This window comes from Melampsora larici-populina, assembly GCF_000204055.1.
Source record: "Melampsora larici-populina 98AG31 unplaced genomic scaffold MELLAscaffold_58, whole genome shotgun sequence".
NCBI classification, from domain to species: domain Eukaryota; kingdom Fungi; phylum Basidiomycota; class Pucciniomycetes; order Pucciniales; family Melampsoraceae; genus Melampsora; species Melampsora laricis-populina.
The window spans coordinates 546,743-566,860 of NW_006768822.1; the positions used below are offsets into that span (position 1 = coordinate 546,743).

At 42.2% G+C, this 20,118-nt stretch overlaps 3 protein-coding genes across 3 annotated transcripts; 1 reads left to right on the forward strand and 2 right to left on the reverse strand.

Annotated features, from left to right (window-relative positions):
* Nucleotides 1–5,171: 5,171 nt before the first annotated feature.
* Nucleotides 5,172–6,003, forward strand: MELLADRAFT_111870 (uncharacterized protein; the record flags this gene model as incomplete). The annotated part of the gene is made up of 4 exons (XM_007416223.1): nt 5,172–5,273; nt 5,324–5,683; nt 5,705–5,884; nt 5,935–6,003. The coding sequence occupies 4 exons, from the start codon at nt 5,172–5,174 to the stop codon at nt 6,001–6,003; spliced, it is 711 nt and encodes a 236-aa protein (XP_007416285.1).
* A 539-nt stretch (nt 6,004–6,542) lies between these two features.
* MELLADRAFT_67839 (uncharacterized protein) lies at nt 6,543–7,588 on the reverse strand (the record flags this gene model as incomplete). Its single annotated transcript, XM_007416230.1, has 4 exons — nt 6,543–6,809; nt 6,859–7,011; nt 7,070–7,465; nt 7,517–7,588. The coding sequence occupies 4 exons, from the start codon at nt 7,586–7,588 to the stop codon at nt 6,543–6,545; spliced, it is 888 nt and encodes a 295-aa protein (XP_007416292.1).
* A 6,766-nt stretch (nt 7,589–14,354) lies between these two features.
* On the reverse strand, nt 14,355–15,375 carry MELLADRAFT_67841 (uncharacterized protein; the record flags this gene model as incomplete). Its single annotated transcript, XM_007416229.1, has 5 exons — nt 14,355–14,415; nt 14,477–14,586; nt 14,640–14,792; nt 14,859–15,245; nt 15,301–15,375. 5 exons carry the CDS (start codon nt 15,373–15,375, stop codon nt 14,355–14,357), a joined length of 786 nt encoding a protein of 261 aa, XP_007416291.1.
* Nucleotides 15,376–20,118: the final 4,743 nt, after the last annotated feature.

A 20,118-nucleotide genomic window follows, 5' to 3' on the forward strand; every position in this document is an offset into this window, starting at 1 on the left:
GCCTGATCTCTGTGATCAACTTTGGGTGCTGGGGTTGAGGTCAAGGAGTCTGAAGCAACAAATAATATTGATTCTGGAATCCTTGCCAATCTCACTTTCTCTCCTTGATCTTGCTCTGTCACAGTCTAAAGTGTTGGTGTTGTGGAGTACACTAAACTCTCTCATATCCTTTGCAACTCAGCGGGAGCATACCCGGAGCTGATTCCAATTCCCAATTCTACATATTGTTGATGTTCCGCCAATAGCCCTTCAAGCAAAAACTCTAGTGTTACATCACTCCATGGGAGACTAAAGCAAGCTGCAAACATTATTCAAAGATCAAACACAGTCATCTCTAATGTACTTGCAACACAATTATCCACTTTGATCACTATAGAGTTTGACACATTGAAACTTTTGGTTTTGATTACTTGTGCATCTTCAGTTCTCACTACCCTTTTAGAAGGAAAAATAACACTCATATTGCAGACTACACTTCACACTACTAAACTCACAAAACTACACTGACAGATGGATGATAAAGAGAAAGAAAGAAGAAAAGAAAATTCCCAACAATCCCTACTCTTTGTACCCATCAACTCACTGTTTTTTATTATTATTAGTTTATACTTCTAATTTTGTTATTTGCTATTCTTCTCATTATTTTTTCTTTTGTCATGATGTCACTTCCTCCTTTCCATTTGTTTTGTTTTCATCTGTCACTGACTAACTTGATTTTTGATTTGATGTTCATTTGGATCACTCAATTGATTTCCAAACTACAAATCATGAGTTATTTTGATTTGTCTCTTGTTTCTCATCTCTGTCACTTGATTTCCTCATATTTGGTTTATTGTTTTGTTCTGATGAATTCTAATTTGATTGATTTAATTTTGATGATTCAACTTTAATGATCTGATTTTGAGTTTTATTGGTTTTTTGTTCGATTATCTAGTTTCTAGTAATTCGATTTAATCATTTAAAACTTTTTAAATTGATTTGATTTTAATAATGCTGTCATTGTTTTTTGATTTAGATCGATCAAGTTTCAGATTTGTGAGTTCTCTTTTTCTTTTTGACTACTTTTGTATTCTTTTACCTAATACTGACTGATTCTTATTTTGATTTGATTTCAAAGTTGACTCTTGATTCACATTTTATTAATTTGATTTTATAATGATGTTGCTTTAGGTATTTAGATCGATCGATCGATTCGTTTTCAAATTTCAAGTTGTAAGTTTGCTTCTTTTCTCTTCATTTTCTGCTTTTGATCTATTACTCGCTGAGTCGTGTTTGTTATGTATTCAATCATTCTTTTATTTGATTTCGTTTCGATCAATTGCGTTGATTTTTTTTCTTATTTATTATTAATTTATCGATCCATTTGATTCATCTAAATTCATAAATTTGAATGAAACAATTTGATTCTTTCTTCTTCTCTTCTCTTCTTTATTTGATTCTTCGCTTTGTTTTGTTCATGTTGCTTTGATTTAAATTTTAATGACACAATGTTAATTCTGAATTTGTGAGAACGACACCGAGAGAAAATAATAAGACTTGAGAAAAGAAAAAAGACTAAGAATGACTGCGGTTGAACGAAGAGATGAAAGAAGGTGATGAGGTCGTTGAGATTGATTTCCACAACGCCAGCAAGTCTGTCTCTACATCGTCGGAATACCAAGCTTCAGAATCCCTTTTCCAACCTGTACAATGATGTAGAGTTCACTCACAACAAAACATACGCAAATTGAAATGTGTTTGAATCAAATCACCTGTAACGCAAGCTGTATCATCGAAGATTGGGCTGCAAAGAAGTCAATCCGGCTGGAGATGGTTCTGATCAGGTTTGACTGATTGGATCGAATAAGATCACTATGATCATTTCAAGGTTGTGATTTGAGGAAGTGATTGATTTGCGAGTAATGAGCTGATCTCGATTGTTTTGATGGGAAAGATATATCGAGAGGTTGCAAGACAATGCAATATAAGCTTTTGAGACAGCTTGGAGCTTTTGCTTTGGAGTTTGAAAAAAGTACTTGAATGAGAAGTTTTGATTCTTGAGTGCTCTTCTAGCCGAGCAAGAGTTGTTTCATCAGATAGCTGAAGGAAGGTTGAGGCGATGGTGGGTGATGAGGCCATTGAGATGTGAGTAATACACAAAGCACTTGATGTGAGTGGGGGAGCTTCATTGGGTTACTTTTGAGTATCTTGCTTGGTTGAACGGGCACCAAGAGTACTGATCAACCTGCAAAGAAAGCAAGATAGTTAGTACGCAGCGAAATAAACCTGGCCTTTGGATCATACCAGTCTCATCCGCATTTCATTTGACTTCCGAGCCCTGTAAGTTAAAATGTAACTTTCATCTATTGACCATTTATGTTCACTTTGATTCAACAAATGTGACAATGATGATTTAGTGTTGAAGTTTTTCCTGCTTGTTTTCCTTCATTTGCTCCTCTTCTTCTGAGTTCTGATTCTTGACTATCCATTGGGATTTGTGTCTTGACTTTCTTTGATTGATATGGATTGAAACAATACTCTGGTAAATTTGGTGATCAAATAACAATTGACCATCTGTGAGATCAATGCAGTGAGTTGGTTATTTCCGAAGCAAACTGTTTGAATAGAAACAAAATGGATCAACCTTTGTGGAAATAAAAACATGAGGAAATCAATACATACCGAGCTAATCCGATCTTATCAATGACAATATTATGAATTGATTTAAATAATAAGTCTGACTGGTGAGTCGATTTTGAAGTTGAAGTAGGTAATTGAATGGGTTGTGTTTGGTATGAGTTTTTTGTTGTCCAGGTTTTAATAACTGTAGAATGTGTCCCAATTTGCGTAATCTCGATAGATCTGTTTTTCCAATGATGTTCAATTCAATATGATGAGGAGATTGATTAGTGACCGGCAAGTTGATTGGGTTGAAAAGCAATTACGTCACAGAAAATAGATAGTGATATGAAGTTGGGAAGTTATTTGGCTGAGGGCAAAACTCGGCAGGCCAAAACTCTCGATTTTTCAAGCTGGGTGGGGAGTTTTGTCAGGTTTTGTTCAAATTGATGGTTCTCCTTTAACTTGTATGATATTTGATCGCACTAAAAAGATGAAAAGACTTAGAGAGCAAAAAGAAACATCCGTAATTCCAGCAGATTTACATCTGCAGCTCAAGCTCAATCGGATATCAACCTTTATACCAATTGAAGTCACTGAATGATCCAAGTACCATGTCTAATAGAATATTAACCCACTAGAGACTGGGCGGCCAGCCGCCGCACTACTATTATCGTGGCAAAGCCTCAACGTCCCAATGCAGTCAGCACCCATTACAGGGTAGAATGAATATATTTCGAAACAGAACTCAAATCACCTCTGGTTGTATTTTCAAAATCACGACACAAATAAGACATTAGGCATTGGGCGAAATTTTCGCTCTTTTTTTATTTTTTTGACCGACCAGCGATGCGCCTCACAAAGCAATTCGAAGATTGCAGAAGAGAGTGAGTTTCACAGGTAAAAAGCCCTGTCGCTTTGCCTGGTTACCTTTTTGGGTTAGATTTTCATTTGCCTCGGTCCGATGACCGCTTGACTCTTGTCTTCGAGGTTTCTGCTCGTCAACTCCAGCAGTTCGTGACCAATCCAGAGGATCAAGGTTTGAATCAATCAACGTCTTGATTTCAATTTCAGATTGAAATTGGATGAGTCTGTCTTGGATCGATCAAAGTCAACCAAGCAATCATCGGATCACGGCTGCTGGGGGATACCCGGGTAGATTCAAAACAGGGGACCCTGGGCAAGGTATCTGTGAAATGCCTGAAAGGCTTCTTTTGTGGCGCGATTGGGGCTTGTGGCTTTTACAGGTCAAGCAAGGATGCTCTACGCCAGATGAAATTTCGGAAAAATTTTGTGAAGCAAAACAAGAAATATTTTTTTTGCTGTGCTTTTGATGGCTTTGATATTGGCCAGCCATCCCTACTCAAGGATTCCAAAAAAACTGAACGACCTTTGAATTGGTTCGCGCAACCAAAAAACAAAAAAAATCAAAAACCTCGCCCAATGCCTATTGATATCCACATGCGATTTCTCCTCAGTAACCAATCACGTTTCAATAACAACCTTTTTATCATTCTCATTAATACCCAATGACTTACCCACCGTGTGATAATGTGGGACTCCGCGCTTCTGTAATTCAATTGAGACATCAGAACCAGGAAATAATTTTCCTACTATCGGGAGATTGCTATTCGTGTCAACATCATGCTGTCTAACCGCATTGACGTTCTTCGCATTGAACTGAACGCTCTCGTCTATACTCGTCATTGCTGTATTCGGCCAAAATTTGAATCAGCCCACATCGCGAATAGTAGCTAGCCAACCAACTGCCTATCACTGACAATCTGTTATGTTTACCGCAACCGATGTACAATGTTGAGAGTTGATTCCCTTTGCTTATTTCAATGTGCCTGTACAATACATAAATCAGCTGTACTCCCGAGCCTAATAGTGCATTAACTTACTTTTTTTCGCCCAATCGCCTCGAGATGATGAATAATACTAATATTGGGTGTCCTACAAGTCCAACACTATACGCCCACAATATACACTACATCGGTAACACTTTTATAGGCACAACTGTAGTCAGATGCCGTTAACTTCTTGCATGATACCAATGATATTCTGACTGACCGCCGCAACTCATATACCCCAATACCCACGAAATGTCTACAACTGTACAGTCCTTATTACCGTCATTCGCATACTCTTTGCTAATGCATTGCCTATGCAATGCTTACTTAAACAACTTGGACTGTACCAGCATGATCAACGGCTCGACGGCCAGTTCCTGAGCAGACGACAACTCCTCGACCATTGAAGTCATGCACATACTGTCAGCTTGATGCGACACGACGAACGTCGTGCTATCAAATTTTAGGCCAAAAACCCTAATACATCTTCTATGCTACTGACGTCATCACGATACTGACATTGATTCTCTTCACATTTGTCGCGTCGGAATTATATCCAGTCCTTCTTTCTCTACGTCACTCAACATTACCAACACCATCTACACCGCCAAGACTCGATTGGTTATTCATAAGCTCGCTATTTTTCATTGCGAGTCATTCAGTCCCTCGCTTCAATATCATCTTCTTTCTAAGTCCTCTCATCAACAAAACCTACAGGTTATGTCTTCTTCGAGTACAACTAATATCACATACGATTATCAAGTTGCATTGCAACAGCAACTTGCAATCACCTTTTCGGGAGAATTTTGTATCCAAGGCCTGGTATGTCCGGTTCCCTCTGTATTATAGTGCAGATGTTGACTTTTAATTAGGTTGAGGGACGTCGAAATGTAATAGCCCCTCGGAGATTTTATGCGGCCACTATTGAGCATAAAGATCCCGGATTTTATCCTAAATCAATTCTTATAGGGGACGACATCTTTACAAAAGCTCTCCACACTGGTATCACTTACGAGCTTTACGGACATATTATCAACCACTTGTACCAATATCCCCCCATGATGATCGTCGACTACCAAGCCACGCCACCGGAGCCAACCACTCGCCTTCCACGACCTACTTGTAGCAAGAATATTGCTGTGATTGCGACTGGCATCATTGTCCGCCGCTTTGATCGCGAGGCCTATAATGACGTTATTCTGACTGTCAAACATCGTGACTATGATCCTGGAGTAAGCTTTTTACTTTTTCAGGTCGCTATTGTACTGATCCTTCTGCAGACTCTCGAATGGGTCGATTTTTTTGCGGAATATATATGTGGTCACAAATACAACGACAAATTTGACCCTAACTCACTCCAGATCGGCACTACAATGCGTTTCGAAGGCCACATCAAAGGTTTTTACGAATCTCGTAATACTTGGGTCTTTCGGGTATGTTTTCAAGTTTTTGACTTCTTCACAATACGCTGACCTTCACTCAGGTTGTTTCTTTCCGTGCCGAGTCCAAGAATGCCGGTCACGGTACCGATGGTACGAAAGGGGAACAATAAACAATGCCACTGGACCGCGGAGCACCTATTGACATTCAAACATCACATCAAATTTCTCGTTTAATACTCTTTTGTCATGAGCACCTTGCTAGCTGGTAATATTATTAGCTTTCTTCGTATCAATATAATCTTTCTTTTGGGCAAATACCCTCTATGCACTCTAATGACGGAGTATAACGTAGGCGTATAATCCACCCGGATAACTAATGTGTTACCTGGCCAATCATCATTTTCAAATATTGACCATATCAGCATCTTATATCCATCTTGCGCTACATTACAATCTCCTGTGCCAAAACACTATCATCGGAACTGGCGCTGATGACATAAATAATCGCGACTTGGTCTCGCAATATATGTTTCATTTTCTGCTCCCCTCTGCTTATAACGTATCATCCAGAGTTTAGTCCCATGTCTGGTCTGGCATTATCACACCATGAAATCCAATAAATTACACTGTCATACACTATACACATGAGCATATTGGGAAAAGGTTTTTGCCGCTCGTCTCTCAGAGATTCTAAATGCCAACAATGCGATCACATCTGCGCCTCATCCCTGCCTCTCTTCCGCTCGCTAAGAGTAGGTGTAGATGGATGGTTATCGCTAAATAGCTCCCGCAAGGCCTGACCTAGATCGATGTCTGCACCATCGTAAGATAAAACCATGCCACTGTAGTCAGCAAGACCACTACCAACACTATCCACTGACACAGTACTCGATGGCGTATTCACGGGCTGGACCGTGTGTAGAATCTTGCGTTCCATTGGGATATCCGATCCTTTGATGATACTAATAGAATCAACCTACCAGAAAGGTTAGTCTTGGCCACTCCGAAAGTGAAAATAAACTTACTTCGCTGGCCCACATTTCCTCGGTCTCGTCATAGTCCTTAATGACACCATGGACTATAATCTCTGCTCCTTCGTGGCATTTGTTGATGGAAATGGTTTCTTGAACTTGACCCTTAATATAATGCTTAGTTGACCACACTACCGGACTCAAGGTCTAATACGATTCATCAACGCCGGATTGATACAAAGTTGATTATTAATATGTTACTCACAGTGGGATCCTTGTCAACAGACGTGATTGTTATCACGACAGTAGGCACGATAGATCCAACTTCTAGGATGCTCATCCGACTGTTAACGTGTCCATGAGCTGTGATGGATACCTTGTCCATTGTCTTCCTCAAGTTCGCCAGTTTCGAAACGGAAGAAACGCCGAGGTCAATAACGTGTTTAGGATTAAAATGCAAATGGTCAATCGACGATGTGTTCGACGCTATAAGCCTGAAAGTCATTGCATAGACATTGCCGGATCGAAGGCAATGTCTAGGACTGGCCCTCGAGGTTAAAAGAATACCAGTCGCATAGGAATCGTTGTTGTTTAGACCTGACGTTGCTATTCCTGTTCGGACTGAGACCATACCACGGTCGCGGATATTCGAAGGTGTAGACTGTCTTGATCGTCAGTATAAAAGCTGACACAGAAAGGACAAATTACTAACCTCGTCCCCGACGACCCCAACGTAATGAATGAGCGTGGAATGTCGCAGCAAAAGCAGGCTTGGTAGAAACATTTCTCGATTATAGATGTTTATGTGAGTATGTAATGAACGTGAGGTGACAAATACCTGTTTTGCGTATGTGTCGAGCTTTCCTCATTGCTGGTCCAATCTCAACGGATTATATAGGGTCATTCGGAATGAAATGGCTCTATTCGCTATAACCTGAGCTAGTCTAGTCCCATGTACCGTGCGATCATAAGTCTGCCCAGCCTCATAACGAACCGAGTGGCAATTGGCTGAAGAAAAATGTGGGACGTGCCAGCAGAGGGCCGGTCCAGGCCATTATGTCCCTTTGTCATGTTCACCAATCTATATCGAACGCCAGCAGCGACGTTGGAACTTGAGGTCTGTTAACCTTGACGAGACCAGTAAATAAGGTATGGTTCGAGTCATGTATCAGTATATTAGTCGTCGACCACGTTCTTCTGACGATCTTCTCCCCTGTCTCATTTTTCCGGCAATGCAGTCCACTTCGAATTCATCCTCAGCACTGGCACTGCCAGCATTAAAGAGGTTCCCGGATGGGAATCTGGGTCCCAGGGACCAGATTCCCCTTCTGTTACTGTTACACAGCCTAAGGAATATTGCCTGAGTAGTCATTGTGATATATGTAGTCAATTTTTCAAAATGCTTCTCACAATCTGAGCAAAATTACAACATGTATTACATGTAATTTTCCTATCCAGATGAACAAATAACTGAGCTGATGCGTATGTAGCTGATAGCTAAGGATTTACACAGATGTTTGCACATATGTAGCATATGCTTCAAGGCTCAGTTGTGCAGTGCAAGATGATTTCATGACCATTTTACTATCAATTATGTTCCCAGCCTAGGTCACTTTCCCACCTGGGAACCTATTTAATGCTGGCAGTGTGGTTACGACAGACAATGAAAGTCTCCCGATGCGGTTCTCTGGCCCCATAACTGTGCGAGCTCTTGTGAGTATAGGATTTATTTTTTTTTACGCAAGACTAACATAAATTCTCCTGCAGCATTCCCACGGCGTTACACATAGTAAAGTGGAAGTTTTGGTCTCCCCTCCCGATGATCCAATAGTTTCTACACCACTCCTCCTCCGGGTTGAATTTACTTCCGGGAACAGCATGACCGAAGTACTCCTACCGGCTAGGATCCACTTCTGTGGGACAATACTCCAAACACCGGAAACAAATCTGACGGAACTATTGGTAGACAGTAATATGTTCCAGAACGGTTGCATTGTTCCTTCCCCAAAGCTCCCAGGAAAGGATGCAATTTTAATTCACGCTAGAGGACGACTTGTATTGAATTCACGCATTTGAAATCCATACGATTCTATGCATTGGCGGATGTTGGTATTGATGCATCAACAATGGGATGTCTCGGTGAGTTTCGAATCATTGCATCTCTCATGATAGGCACTGATACTTTGTCACTGCAGGCCCTACGGTATACCAAGTTTCATAGTCAGTACCTGTGCGAAGATGATCTTTTAGGTGGTTTGAATGCTCCGCTCCGAAATGGATCTTTGTTCGTTGTAAATGGGCGACTAATGAGCACCGGTGGACCCAGAGGAACATGGCTGGTCAAAGTAAACTCACTTGGGTCCGAGTAACAAGGATCAACCAAAGCACATTAAGCCGATGCAGTTTTCATTATCCATGGCAGAAGTATATTATCAGCTCAAGATTAAAGGGCATCTGCGCCTAGCTGCTTTGTGATATCTACGTGAATACATGAAAAAATTTGTCTACTACTGCCTCCCTCGCGTTACACATTCATGATCTATAGTTCAATGTACATACTTTATTCCGAAATGAATCTTTTGTAAACAATGTTCGGAGTATGCATCGCCGGTCCTGCATTGGCGGAACACACTTTAAGTTTTGAAGCGTCGGTGCACCTTGACAGAGCTACATACAACTGCCCATGAGAGAAAATTGGGTCAGGCAGAAGGACTAAAATATTCTCTAGGCTCTGTCCTTGTGCCTTGTTTATCGTGATGCAAAATGCAACGGAGATTGGAAATTTATATCTATAGAAAGGCACGGGAAATACGTCATCCCCCTCATGTAACAATTTGATTCGCGGAAGCATAAGCATCTCGCCGACATGATCGCCAGATGTAATCCGGCATCTCAGAACACCCTTACCGCATCTTGTCACGATCATTCTAGTCCCATTGCATAGACCTTGAGCTAGATTCAGGTTCCGGAGTAAAATGATTGGTATACCTGGCTTCAAGATCATCGTATGCGGAGGGAACGAGGCTAGGTCGTAAGAATTCAAAATGTCAGCGGTAACATGTTCGCCGTACGATTCTTCCATCTCGTCTAATGAAACATAATTATGTTCTTCTCCCTCGATGCGGTCCACAATGTCGCGATTTACTGACCTCACATTCTTGTTAAGTGGTGTCAATATGCAACGTTCGGAGTAATAAGTAGCTAGCCTAAGCCAATTGGCATCCGCGATGAGTTTCGGTACTTCAACAAAATGCTCCTCGACCATAGCCATGTCATATCGCTCGTCAGGTGTCACTTCAGTTACGTTACATCGCTCGATATTTACAGATTGTTGGTCCTTGTCTTGTAACTCGCCGTTGCCTAACTGCAATAGCCATTTGGCGTAGTTAGTGTTTGCAATCCTAATGTCTTTGGCCTGTCCCTGAATGTGGCGTAAGCGCATATTAATTGTTAGATAGAACTTTTCGATTGCGGGCCAAAATATCGATCTCTTCAGCGAAGCAGCGGCTTGCTGTTCCATATTAGAGTGTTTTATGACAGGTAGCGTTTGCCGGAAGTCTCCTGAGAATAGAACTAATACTCCACCAAAGGGCTCAGTATTTCCCCGCAAGTCCTTCAAACTACGATCGACGCATTGAATGACAGACTTATTTTGCATTGCAATCTCATCCCAGACCAGGAAAGCCAACGATTTCAACTCACGCCCAAGAATAGTATCATAGCCAAAACTACACATAGAGGTAGCAGTAGGGTTTAAGGGTACTTTGAAGCCCGAGTGCGCTGTCTGACCACCTAATAACAGGATTGCCGCGGTGCCAGACGACGCGAAAGCCATTGATTTGATACGTTGAGCACGGGCATAATGTAAACAGAGATTGATGGTGAACGTTTTTCCTGTTCCACCAGGTCCGTCAAGATACAACAAACCACCGCGCTGATCTTCAAGATACGCTTGAACAGTAGTGTAGAGAGCTCTCTGTTCCTCGTTCAATTTGATTTCGCCATCTGATACATACGTCTGGCTAGCTTCGACACTATCTCCAGGCTTGGTGATCGTTATGAAATTTGGACCCAGTGGTCGCAATAGTTGATGGTTAGGCAGTGGCAATCCGCAGTCCTCCAAGGACATATCCATTTCGGAAAGGCAGTCGCTCAGTCGATGAAGGGCCAAAGTTTCAATTAGTTCCTGATCTACCTGTAGGTCAGGATGCACTTGTAGGATTGCTCGTTCGCAGTCATCAGATAGGTGCTGCTTTTGCGCAAGCCATAGCGCCATCGGATCCGCCGGTGGCGAGTGTTTCAGCATTAATGCAAAGAAAGCTCGTAATTGATGACCAGTCTGCCACGAGGCAGCTTCTGACAATGACGCAGAGTGATGCTCGTCGCCAAGAAGGAATCCGAGTTTGTGCGCGGCCTCCCGGAAAGTGGCACATTCGTGGCCGTTGACTGTCTTGATTTGGGAAAAACCCTGTGGACCACGAAGATTCGAAAGAAGGATTCGAAGGTAATATCGTTCGCCATGGGAGACGGAGGCAAAGTAAAGCCTCCCGATAGCGCTGCTTTCGTTGACACGGTCAGCCCATTCGTGCGTTTCTTCTTTCCAAGTGAAGTGCCGCGGCATGTCGACGTAATATAACGAACGGACGGCGATGCCGCTCTCGACGATTATGTGATTTTGATGCGCTAGCTCGAAGAATTGGGTGATCGTAGTACGGGCGGCGCGACCGGTCTCAACATCGTCTACAAGCTGTTCCTCGTCGGCAAAAGTAACTTCCTGCGCATCCTCCAAGTGCAAAGCGAGACGGGTGACAGAGGGGGAATTGCCGACGACAGAGTAACCAAAAAGACGGCCACAGGCTAATTCAGGGTGTCAATGACTGATCACAGGTAGAAGAGGGGTCATAAGCATACCTTCTGGCGCACTGATATACCTCCCATCGATCATCCGTTTAACTTCATCTTTGGAAACGAATGTCATCGCGGACCGCGCATGACCTTTTGAAATATACTTATAAAGGTATTTGATTGCTTTGATACTGACGGGCACTTCGACGTTCAAATGACAGCGATACCGAAGTAACAAATACGGACTGTAGGGAACTACGTCACGGGAAGAAACCGAGCGACCTTGTACAACCGCCGTGCGTCCGGATGCTGGCCGCCGATACAGTGGATAAGAGTTCTCCGAGATTTTCGTAAATTGCTGATGTTGACGTGGATAATCTAGTTTGCAGCGGTCACCTCGCCAACAGGCTCGATCCTTGGTACATGGGCCATGTATCATAAATTTTGTGACAAGCTCGTGCAGCAATGGCGACTCTTTGGGGTCAGGAAGGTCAGCGGAAACTTGAAGATCAATTCGGTCAGTCGTCCTGCAAATGTCCTGCGGCCGTAGGATTAATAGCAAATGGATATGTGGTAGACTTCTTTTTTGATGCTCAATAGCATAGACATAAGAAAGGCATTCGCCCAAACGACGCCGTTTCGTAAGATCATCAATCAATGCCATCACTTTGAGGTGAAAGACTCTAGTTAAGAGGTCAGGTCGGTCTTGAGCAGTTTGCCCGTACTGTAGGTTGTCCTGGATTTCGGGCCAGTCAGAGTTGGTGGTCATTGTAATGAAAAAAGCGGGCATTCCAAATTCTCGGACTAAGGCCATCAAATCGTGGTATTGTTCAGACATGTACCTTGGGCCGCCAACGAAGGACGATGGCAATATTACAGATCTCGACGGCGCCAAATCGTTGCGGCCTAGCGCTTCGACTACCCCGTGGTAGATTGCTGCGCGGAGACGTCTCTGATTGTTTCGGATGAACTCTAGGCGCCAATGCTCCGTACATATATACAAATCTACCGCGAGTTCTTGAAAAAGTCTTCCGCCCGCAAGAACCGCTGAGAATTGATTGTGCCTAGGAAATAAGATATATGCAAACCAGGCCATCTGGCTGATTTTGACTGAAAATGGAAAATATCAGATTGTGTTCCAAGAAAAGCAATGACCTGCTTACCATTAGTATCTGGCATTCGGTAATGCTCATCATATCCTTGTTGCCCCTTAGGAAAGAAAACTACATAACAGAGGCCTAAGTACGAGGTGTGGAGGTCGGAAATATGTTCGAAAGAGCCTAAACGTTTGTAGACGATAATGTCACGGGCGTTTTCACCGACCAGTCCATCCCCTTCTACGATCATAGCGACCTCATCTGTGGTCGGATGATTGTAACGCCTCGCATCTCGGCCGTGGATCGGCATAGTCTTCAACCTCAAGGCGATGTTGTCTCTCGTTGCCAGCACTTCCCCAGCTCTCTTGAACATCCTCGCGAACGGGTTGATTTTGTAAAAATAGTCCTGGAAGCGTTGCAAGATGTCCAGATCAAGGCTTTCATTGTTGGCGACGTCGCGGCGGTGTTCTGCTTCGGCACGGTCACCTCCGCCAATGACATATATTTGGGCGTGGCCTGGGACCGCTCCGATGCGCGGCTGCAGTCCATCTATATCGTGGGTCAAGACGCCATTAATACGGAACACCCGCACACCCATTTGGCCGTTGACTGTCTTGTCGACTTGAGCGCCGAGAGAGGTAAATGACAACGCGTTGTTGTAGGACTGGATATTCTCCCTATACTTTTTCGAAGCTGAGAACATGAAGAGATTAATAGTGGCATACGATACAAAGGCGCAGAACATACCCTCGTCGTTGTCTGTCATTAAGCGGCGGACGAAGTCGGGCACTACGTGATCGCCGAAGTAGTCCACGGGCGGTTTGATCTTGCCGCCTCGACAGCACGTACTGTAAATGTGTGGCCCAGTCACTTTGGCATTCGAAGGTCGTTCGGCGATCCAATGGAGAGCACCACATTTCTGACACGGATCATCGAGGTTACCGAGGTTATGAGGCATCTCATTGCGTAGGCGGTGCATGATGCTTCTCTCGTTATTATGTTGTGGTTCATTGACGGCTAGACCAGCGTTTGCTCGTTTGGGGGCGCGGGCGCGGTCAGGAAAAGGAAAAGGCATCGTGTATAACTGAGATCGTTGTAATGTGCCGCGTGGATAAATAGATCCAAAGTCAGAAGTTCTAAAGGTCATTGAATTCGTCAGTACCCCAGGGCCAAGCGCCAGGATTGGGCAATGACCGACGTGGTCGTTTGCCCTGACCTTGGGGTTCGCAAAGTTGCTGTGCTCACCGGTTATGGCAGGATTTAATTTAGTTCCTTTCAGTGCAATGTCTCTACGATTGAATTATAATGAATTGCTTCGTCTGTGTTCGATGAGAGCAAGTGCACTTCAAAGCGGCAGAGATTCCTATATTGACACTATTACAATGGGGTATTTTGAACACTATGTACAATGATGAGTAAATATGGCAATGGTAATTGTGAAAGAGATCTGGTCCGTGTCGCAACTACGCTTGGAAACGATTGTCATAGCAATTACTCAACACACGACTTTTTGTTGCGACCTCGTCCTGTGACTTCCAGAGTCGGTGAGGAAACAGTGTTGGATTCATCATTAACGTCAGACATTCCGTCAATGGCACCGTGTGAAGTCTAGGGCGCGGGTGAGTTGATGGACGACGCAGGAGAATTGTTTCCGACTGCCGCCGAATAACTATAGAGGTGATACGTATCAACATTAAAGCACACTACGAAGCGGGTGAGAGGAGACAGACCGTGGGAGGCGGACTCGTCCGGCGGCGGTAGTTTGTGAAACGGCAGTGCTGGTACCAGCAGTAGGAGTACTCAATGATTCATGTCCCGTGGCGACAGACACGGCATAGACCTAGTGAGAGAAATCGTCAATGAATGTCAGGGTAAAAAAACTGGTTGACTTACGTCGACCTGCCACATATGCCTTTGAACATCTTTTCCAGTGATGTACCCGAATAAGGTCACCTCACGGCCACGCTGGAAAAGATTTTGGGCCTTTGTTAAGTTCCGAACGGGCCGACACCAATATTCAATATTGAACTCGACATTAGCACCCACCTAGGCAGAGGGATTAATTCGGTATCAGCAATGGAATGGCGCTGAAACAAAGGGAATATTACACACGACTGGATTATAGTCAGTATGGCGAACAATGCAGACAGTAGTAGGCCGACCTTCGTGATTGGCTTCTTGGACGACTCTTTTGCTGACGATGATACCGATCGCAGAGATTGCCGTATTGTTGATGAGTGCGCCGGGGAAAGTCTCTGCATTGCCCAAATGGACGACATGGCTATGTTCGTGCACAGCGCTCGTAGGCGTTAAGTCATTGGGGGCAAAAAACTTGGCCTTCGCGAAGTACATATCACCGACAGTGACAACGACGCCAGAGCCAGTGTACGCCGTGAGTTGGACAGGGTGCTCGAAGGGTTCATTACCCTCGATTCCGCTACAACCGATTCCGCTGTTCGCCACACGGTAGCCCACGTTGGCAGAAAGGGTACTCGCGACCTGGGATCGGTTAGTCAGCATAACTGAGAATGAGGCGGAGAAAAAAAAAACGTACAATGCCTGAGATTTCCCAGCAAGACGAAACGTATGCAGGATGGGAGACCCGTCGGTTATTAGATGGCGAGGACATGATGTGTATAGAGGTGATAATAAAAGGTTTGGAACAATGAAAATTGAGTACGGTTATGAGACAGGTTTTGCAAGAAGAGAGAATGTGATGAGAACGGCGGAAGGATAGGTTTTGGAATTGGGTAAATAAAAATTGAATACAGATGAGCGGATGGTGACAAACAGATGGTGGATTGTTCAGCGAAGGGGGAGAGATGTGTCGTGCTTTATACCTCAGAAAGATTGCTGAATGGCCGGCCTGAAAATAACAAACGGTTTGCGGATTGTGTAATGGCCAAGCAGATGACTAATGCCTGGGCCAGTTAATTTAGTAAGGAGGTTAGGTAGTGGTCCATGTTGAGAATATCATTATCAAAATACGGATGGCGTAGTTTCGCGTAGCTTCGAAGACGATAGTAATGATATTGGGACTGGATCAGAGGATAGTGGTATTAAATGACAGCGGGTTACGGAGGGCTGTCTACAACAGATGTGGCTGACATGAGTGAAAAACAACATAGCTACGATTGCGTTGGCTATGTACGCTACGGGATTAATACAGTGTCTCACCGTAGCCCACTTTCTTTTATTAGTTATTGGTAGATTCACCAAGATTCCAATATCAACAAAATTAAATCAATCAAAATGGTATCACACATTACTTGAATCAAACCATTGCATCATCATCATCAACCTCAAACTATACATCAATTACAGAACTTTCATTATCATCTCAAACAAAACCATCAATCATCGGACATAGATATCTCTTCTAGATGTCTTTTTGGGTGATTTAGATATGTAATAAAATCCAAATCAACATACGTTTGATTAACCACATCTCTTCAAAAGTGTGTTTAATTCTGGGTTTATGGCATTTTTTCTACTGCTATGGTAATGCTGTTTGAGGCTGGCAACACTTTGAAAAACACAAATCATGATAATTTAAATGAATTGCTTGATAATGAATTGGATCTAGAAAAAGATTATGATGATGAAACTGCTTTGTGAGTTCAACTTTTTTACAACCTTCAATTCTTCTTTGAATCAAATTCCTAATACTAAAAATTCTTCAATTAGTTTGCAACTTGAACATCATGAACATCCTAGTTTACCTCAATGTTTTCAAAAATTTCCTATCATTTGATTGCTCAATCTTTTCAATTGAAATGTTGGAAGTATATTGGTGGTAGGATTGAAAAATCAGAACCAAGACTGCTTTTCAGATTACTATCCATTGAGGCTCATGAACAACAGTTTACAAAGTACCCGAACACGCTCAAACCTCCGCACCTCCTTATCTAGAACCAGAGGTCTATCTATTCTCAATACACAACAGATTCTGTGCCAATTGTCATTGACAATGGTTTGTACCTTTTCATCAATCTTCAATTTGCGCCAAAGTGAATTGTAACATTTTTCTGATCTTTTCAACCTTATATTACTATAGGATCTTGCTCACTTGTGCTGGATACTCAACAATGGAGAAACCGTATCTGAATATTGATAGTGTGATTTTGAGGTATCAAGATTGCAAAACAAATCAAAAAATCACTTTGGCTGGATCAGAGTCTTATGATGATGCAGCATCAAGATCTAACCTTGAAACGATTTGTGAAGAAGGTGTTGTGTGTGACTAATAGCATGGCACGCACAATTCCTCTTATGACTCTAGATTGGTAATTGTTGAAGTGTACAATCAACGTAAGGAAAAGTAGTTACAATTAATAGGAAAGTCGGATACACGAAGAGAGACAAATATGAAAATCATTAGCAAGTGAAAGGAGACTTACGCTATAAACAAATTGCCCCAATATGTTGTAAAGAATTGATTACTTATAAGCTGTCTTCTCCTTGCTCGACTTACTTCTCCTTTCCCCATCTTTGGGAAGAGAAGTAAGTTCATTTCTACCTTTTTATCAATCACATCTAGCTTTATAATTGATGCCTTATTTCAACTTGTTTTTCTTTTTCTTTGCTTGTTAGCATCTTTCATCTTATCTCATAGAACCAAAGATCAGTTATCTATTAGTGATAACTTATAACTAACATCAGTCTGAACCACTAATAGGTATTCCTTGTTCTCGTATAATTATCTTTCATGTCATTTCTGATTAGACTATTGTTGTTGTTAGGTCAGCACTTTTATTGTTGAGTATCTTGTAGCAGGTTGTGCTCATTAGCGCTTTAGCACATGCTATTAGGTGAATAACATTCAATCTTTGGGAAGAGAACATCTTTCATCTTATCTCGTAGAACAAAAGATCAGTTATCTATTAGTGATAACTTATAACTAATATCAGTCCAAACCACTAATAGGTCAGCACTTTTATCATTGAGTATCTTGTAGGAGGTTGTGCTCATTAGCGCTTTAGCGCATGCTATCAGGTCAGCACTTTTATTGTTGAGTATCTTGTAGGAGGTTGTGCTCATTAGCGCTTTAGCGCATGCTATTAGGTCAGCACTTTTATTGTTGAGTATCTTGTAGGAGGTTGTGCTCATTAGCGCTTTAGCGCATGCTATTAGGTCAGCACTTTTATTGTTGAGTATCTTGTAGGAGGTTGTGCTCATTAGCGCTTCAGCCCATGCTGTCAGATCCCCTGTTCAAAGACTCCCATTCATTCTCAGTAGCCACTCCTTACTCAGAGTTTTGGTTTGTTCGTTGATCGAGGATAATGATCAGCTTGTGTTGTAAGTTCACCTCGCCCGACAAAGTGAGGTTGCAATAATCTATTGATGCTAACCATGCCAGATGTACACAAATCATTGAACCATGCAAAACAATGGATCTGATGAGCTGGTTTGGTTTTTTACTTGGACAACACATCTCTGTCAAAGGAAGGGATGCTAGATTACATTTTTTGAAGCTCAGGGTCTCCAGTGACGCAGTGTATCATCCACTATTGATGGTGAAACTCTTTGTAATCTAGTCTATACTCAAGGACATAATTTATTCATCCTATGGTCACGCTGCTTCCACCATGTGAATCTATTTCATGAAGCTTACAAAGATTGTTTCTTCTTTTGAACCTATGGTATTTTTAGTCATGTCCGAACTTTTGTTTGAGACCTATCAAGTCCCATAAGCCTGTTATGGAATCAATTCATTATTCTTGTATCATGATACACATTATGATTTACCACTAGAACAACAAAACTCACTAATAATTTCATCATCACATTCAAGTACAACAGTGATCCCAACGTCGAAATCACTGCACTATGCACAGCAATATGAAGGGCCGTAGATAGTGGTGTGATCTACCACTATCTTGAACATCCGCTACGCACCACTACCACAAACAACCCGCTATGTCTTTTATGTAGGGGTGCGTATCAGCCACTATGGGGCACTACAATATAGACTCACTAGCGCTATCATAGCGCACACGCATTTTTTAATATGAACACCAAATATTATTAAAAGGCATTTAAGAAATAAGTGACAAACATATACAAGAACCATTAAACAACTGAGTAAGAGAGTAGAGGAATAGAAACGAAAGAGAAGAAAGAACATGTATTAAAGACAGTCATGAAGTAGAAGGCAATCTAAATGATTGAGATATAAGAAAGAAGAAAAGAGAATTGAGACTTGAAAAGTGAGATTGGGAGTGAGTGTAGGAAAAGAAAAAAGGAAAACTTTGACTTAAAGAGAGTAATTAACTTGAAGGTAAACTAAAAGATATGATGATTAAGAAAAGGAAAAAATAATTGAGACATCAAGTCATTGCTTATGCATGTTCTCCGCCAAGGATAGAGCCTCAGAGAACTCGCCAGGAACCTTTATCCCAGCCTTGAGCCACTCCCAAGAGGAAGCAGGTCGCTCAATGGTACGGCTAGTCATAGCCAAACGATTGGACCCGCACACATCAGCTGCACCTGAAAAGATCCTTTCACAAGAACAGGTTGTTCCAGAACGACCCAAAAAGTCACGAGCCATGAGGGCAAGGACACGAAATGCGCCACAATTATCCTGCAGCATAAGACACAGTCAGAGATTTTGAAGTTAAAGATAAGATGATGAAGAAAGACAACGTACCCTCCACCACAACAAAAGTGTGCCACAGCTAAGTAAAATTTCACTGACATGTAACCTTCAAGTTCTTGTTTGGTATCATCATTAGGTCCAGACGCCATAGAATAAAATACATTATATTTGTCATCAGTGACAGTATTATCTTGCTGGACAGTGGTGATTGTTGTGACCGGATGACTAGCTTGATATTGAATTGAATAAGAATCCAGACATTGTTCGACAATTGTTTGGATGCGAGTTACATGTGATGGATGATGAAGTGCAAAGAACTTAATCCTGAGTCAAGGGTTGAGGACAGTAGCAACTACAATAGCATCACATTCAAGAGTCTCTGACTCGTAATGATGAAGGCGACTGATCATGCTTGACGTCAATTTTTGAAGGCTGGTGTATGGTGTATAAGTATTGAGTTTTTGAAGGGATGTCCTGACAGGGTGATAGTTGAGTAAGATTATAGCTGCTGTGGAATGATTGCCCTCGATCCTCGAGGTAGCTAAAACAGTAACCTAGTCAAGACATCAGCAATCAGTAAAAGATTGTAAGGTGGAAGGATCGAGATAGATATCAAAGTACTCACTTCCATAACCTCATTCAAAGCAGTTGCACATAGCCATTCACTTTTTGAGATTGATATTTCTTCAAAATAACCCTCCTCGTCATTTGCTAACATCTGATTTATTGCCTGTAAATAAAGTGATAAATTAGTGGCTTCAAACCGACTGAGCT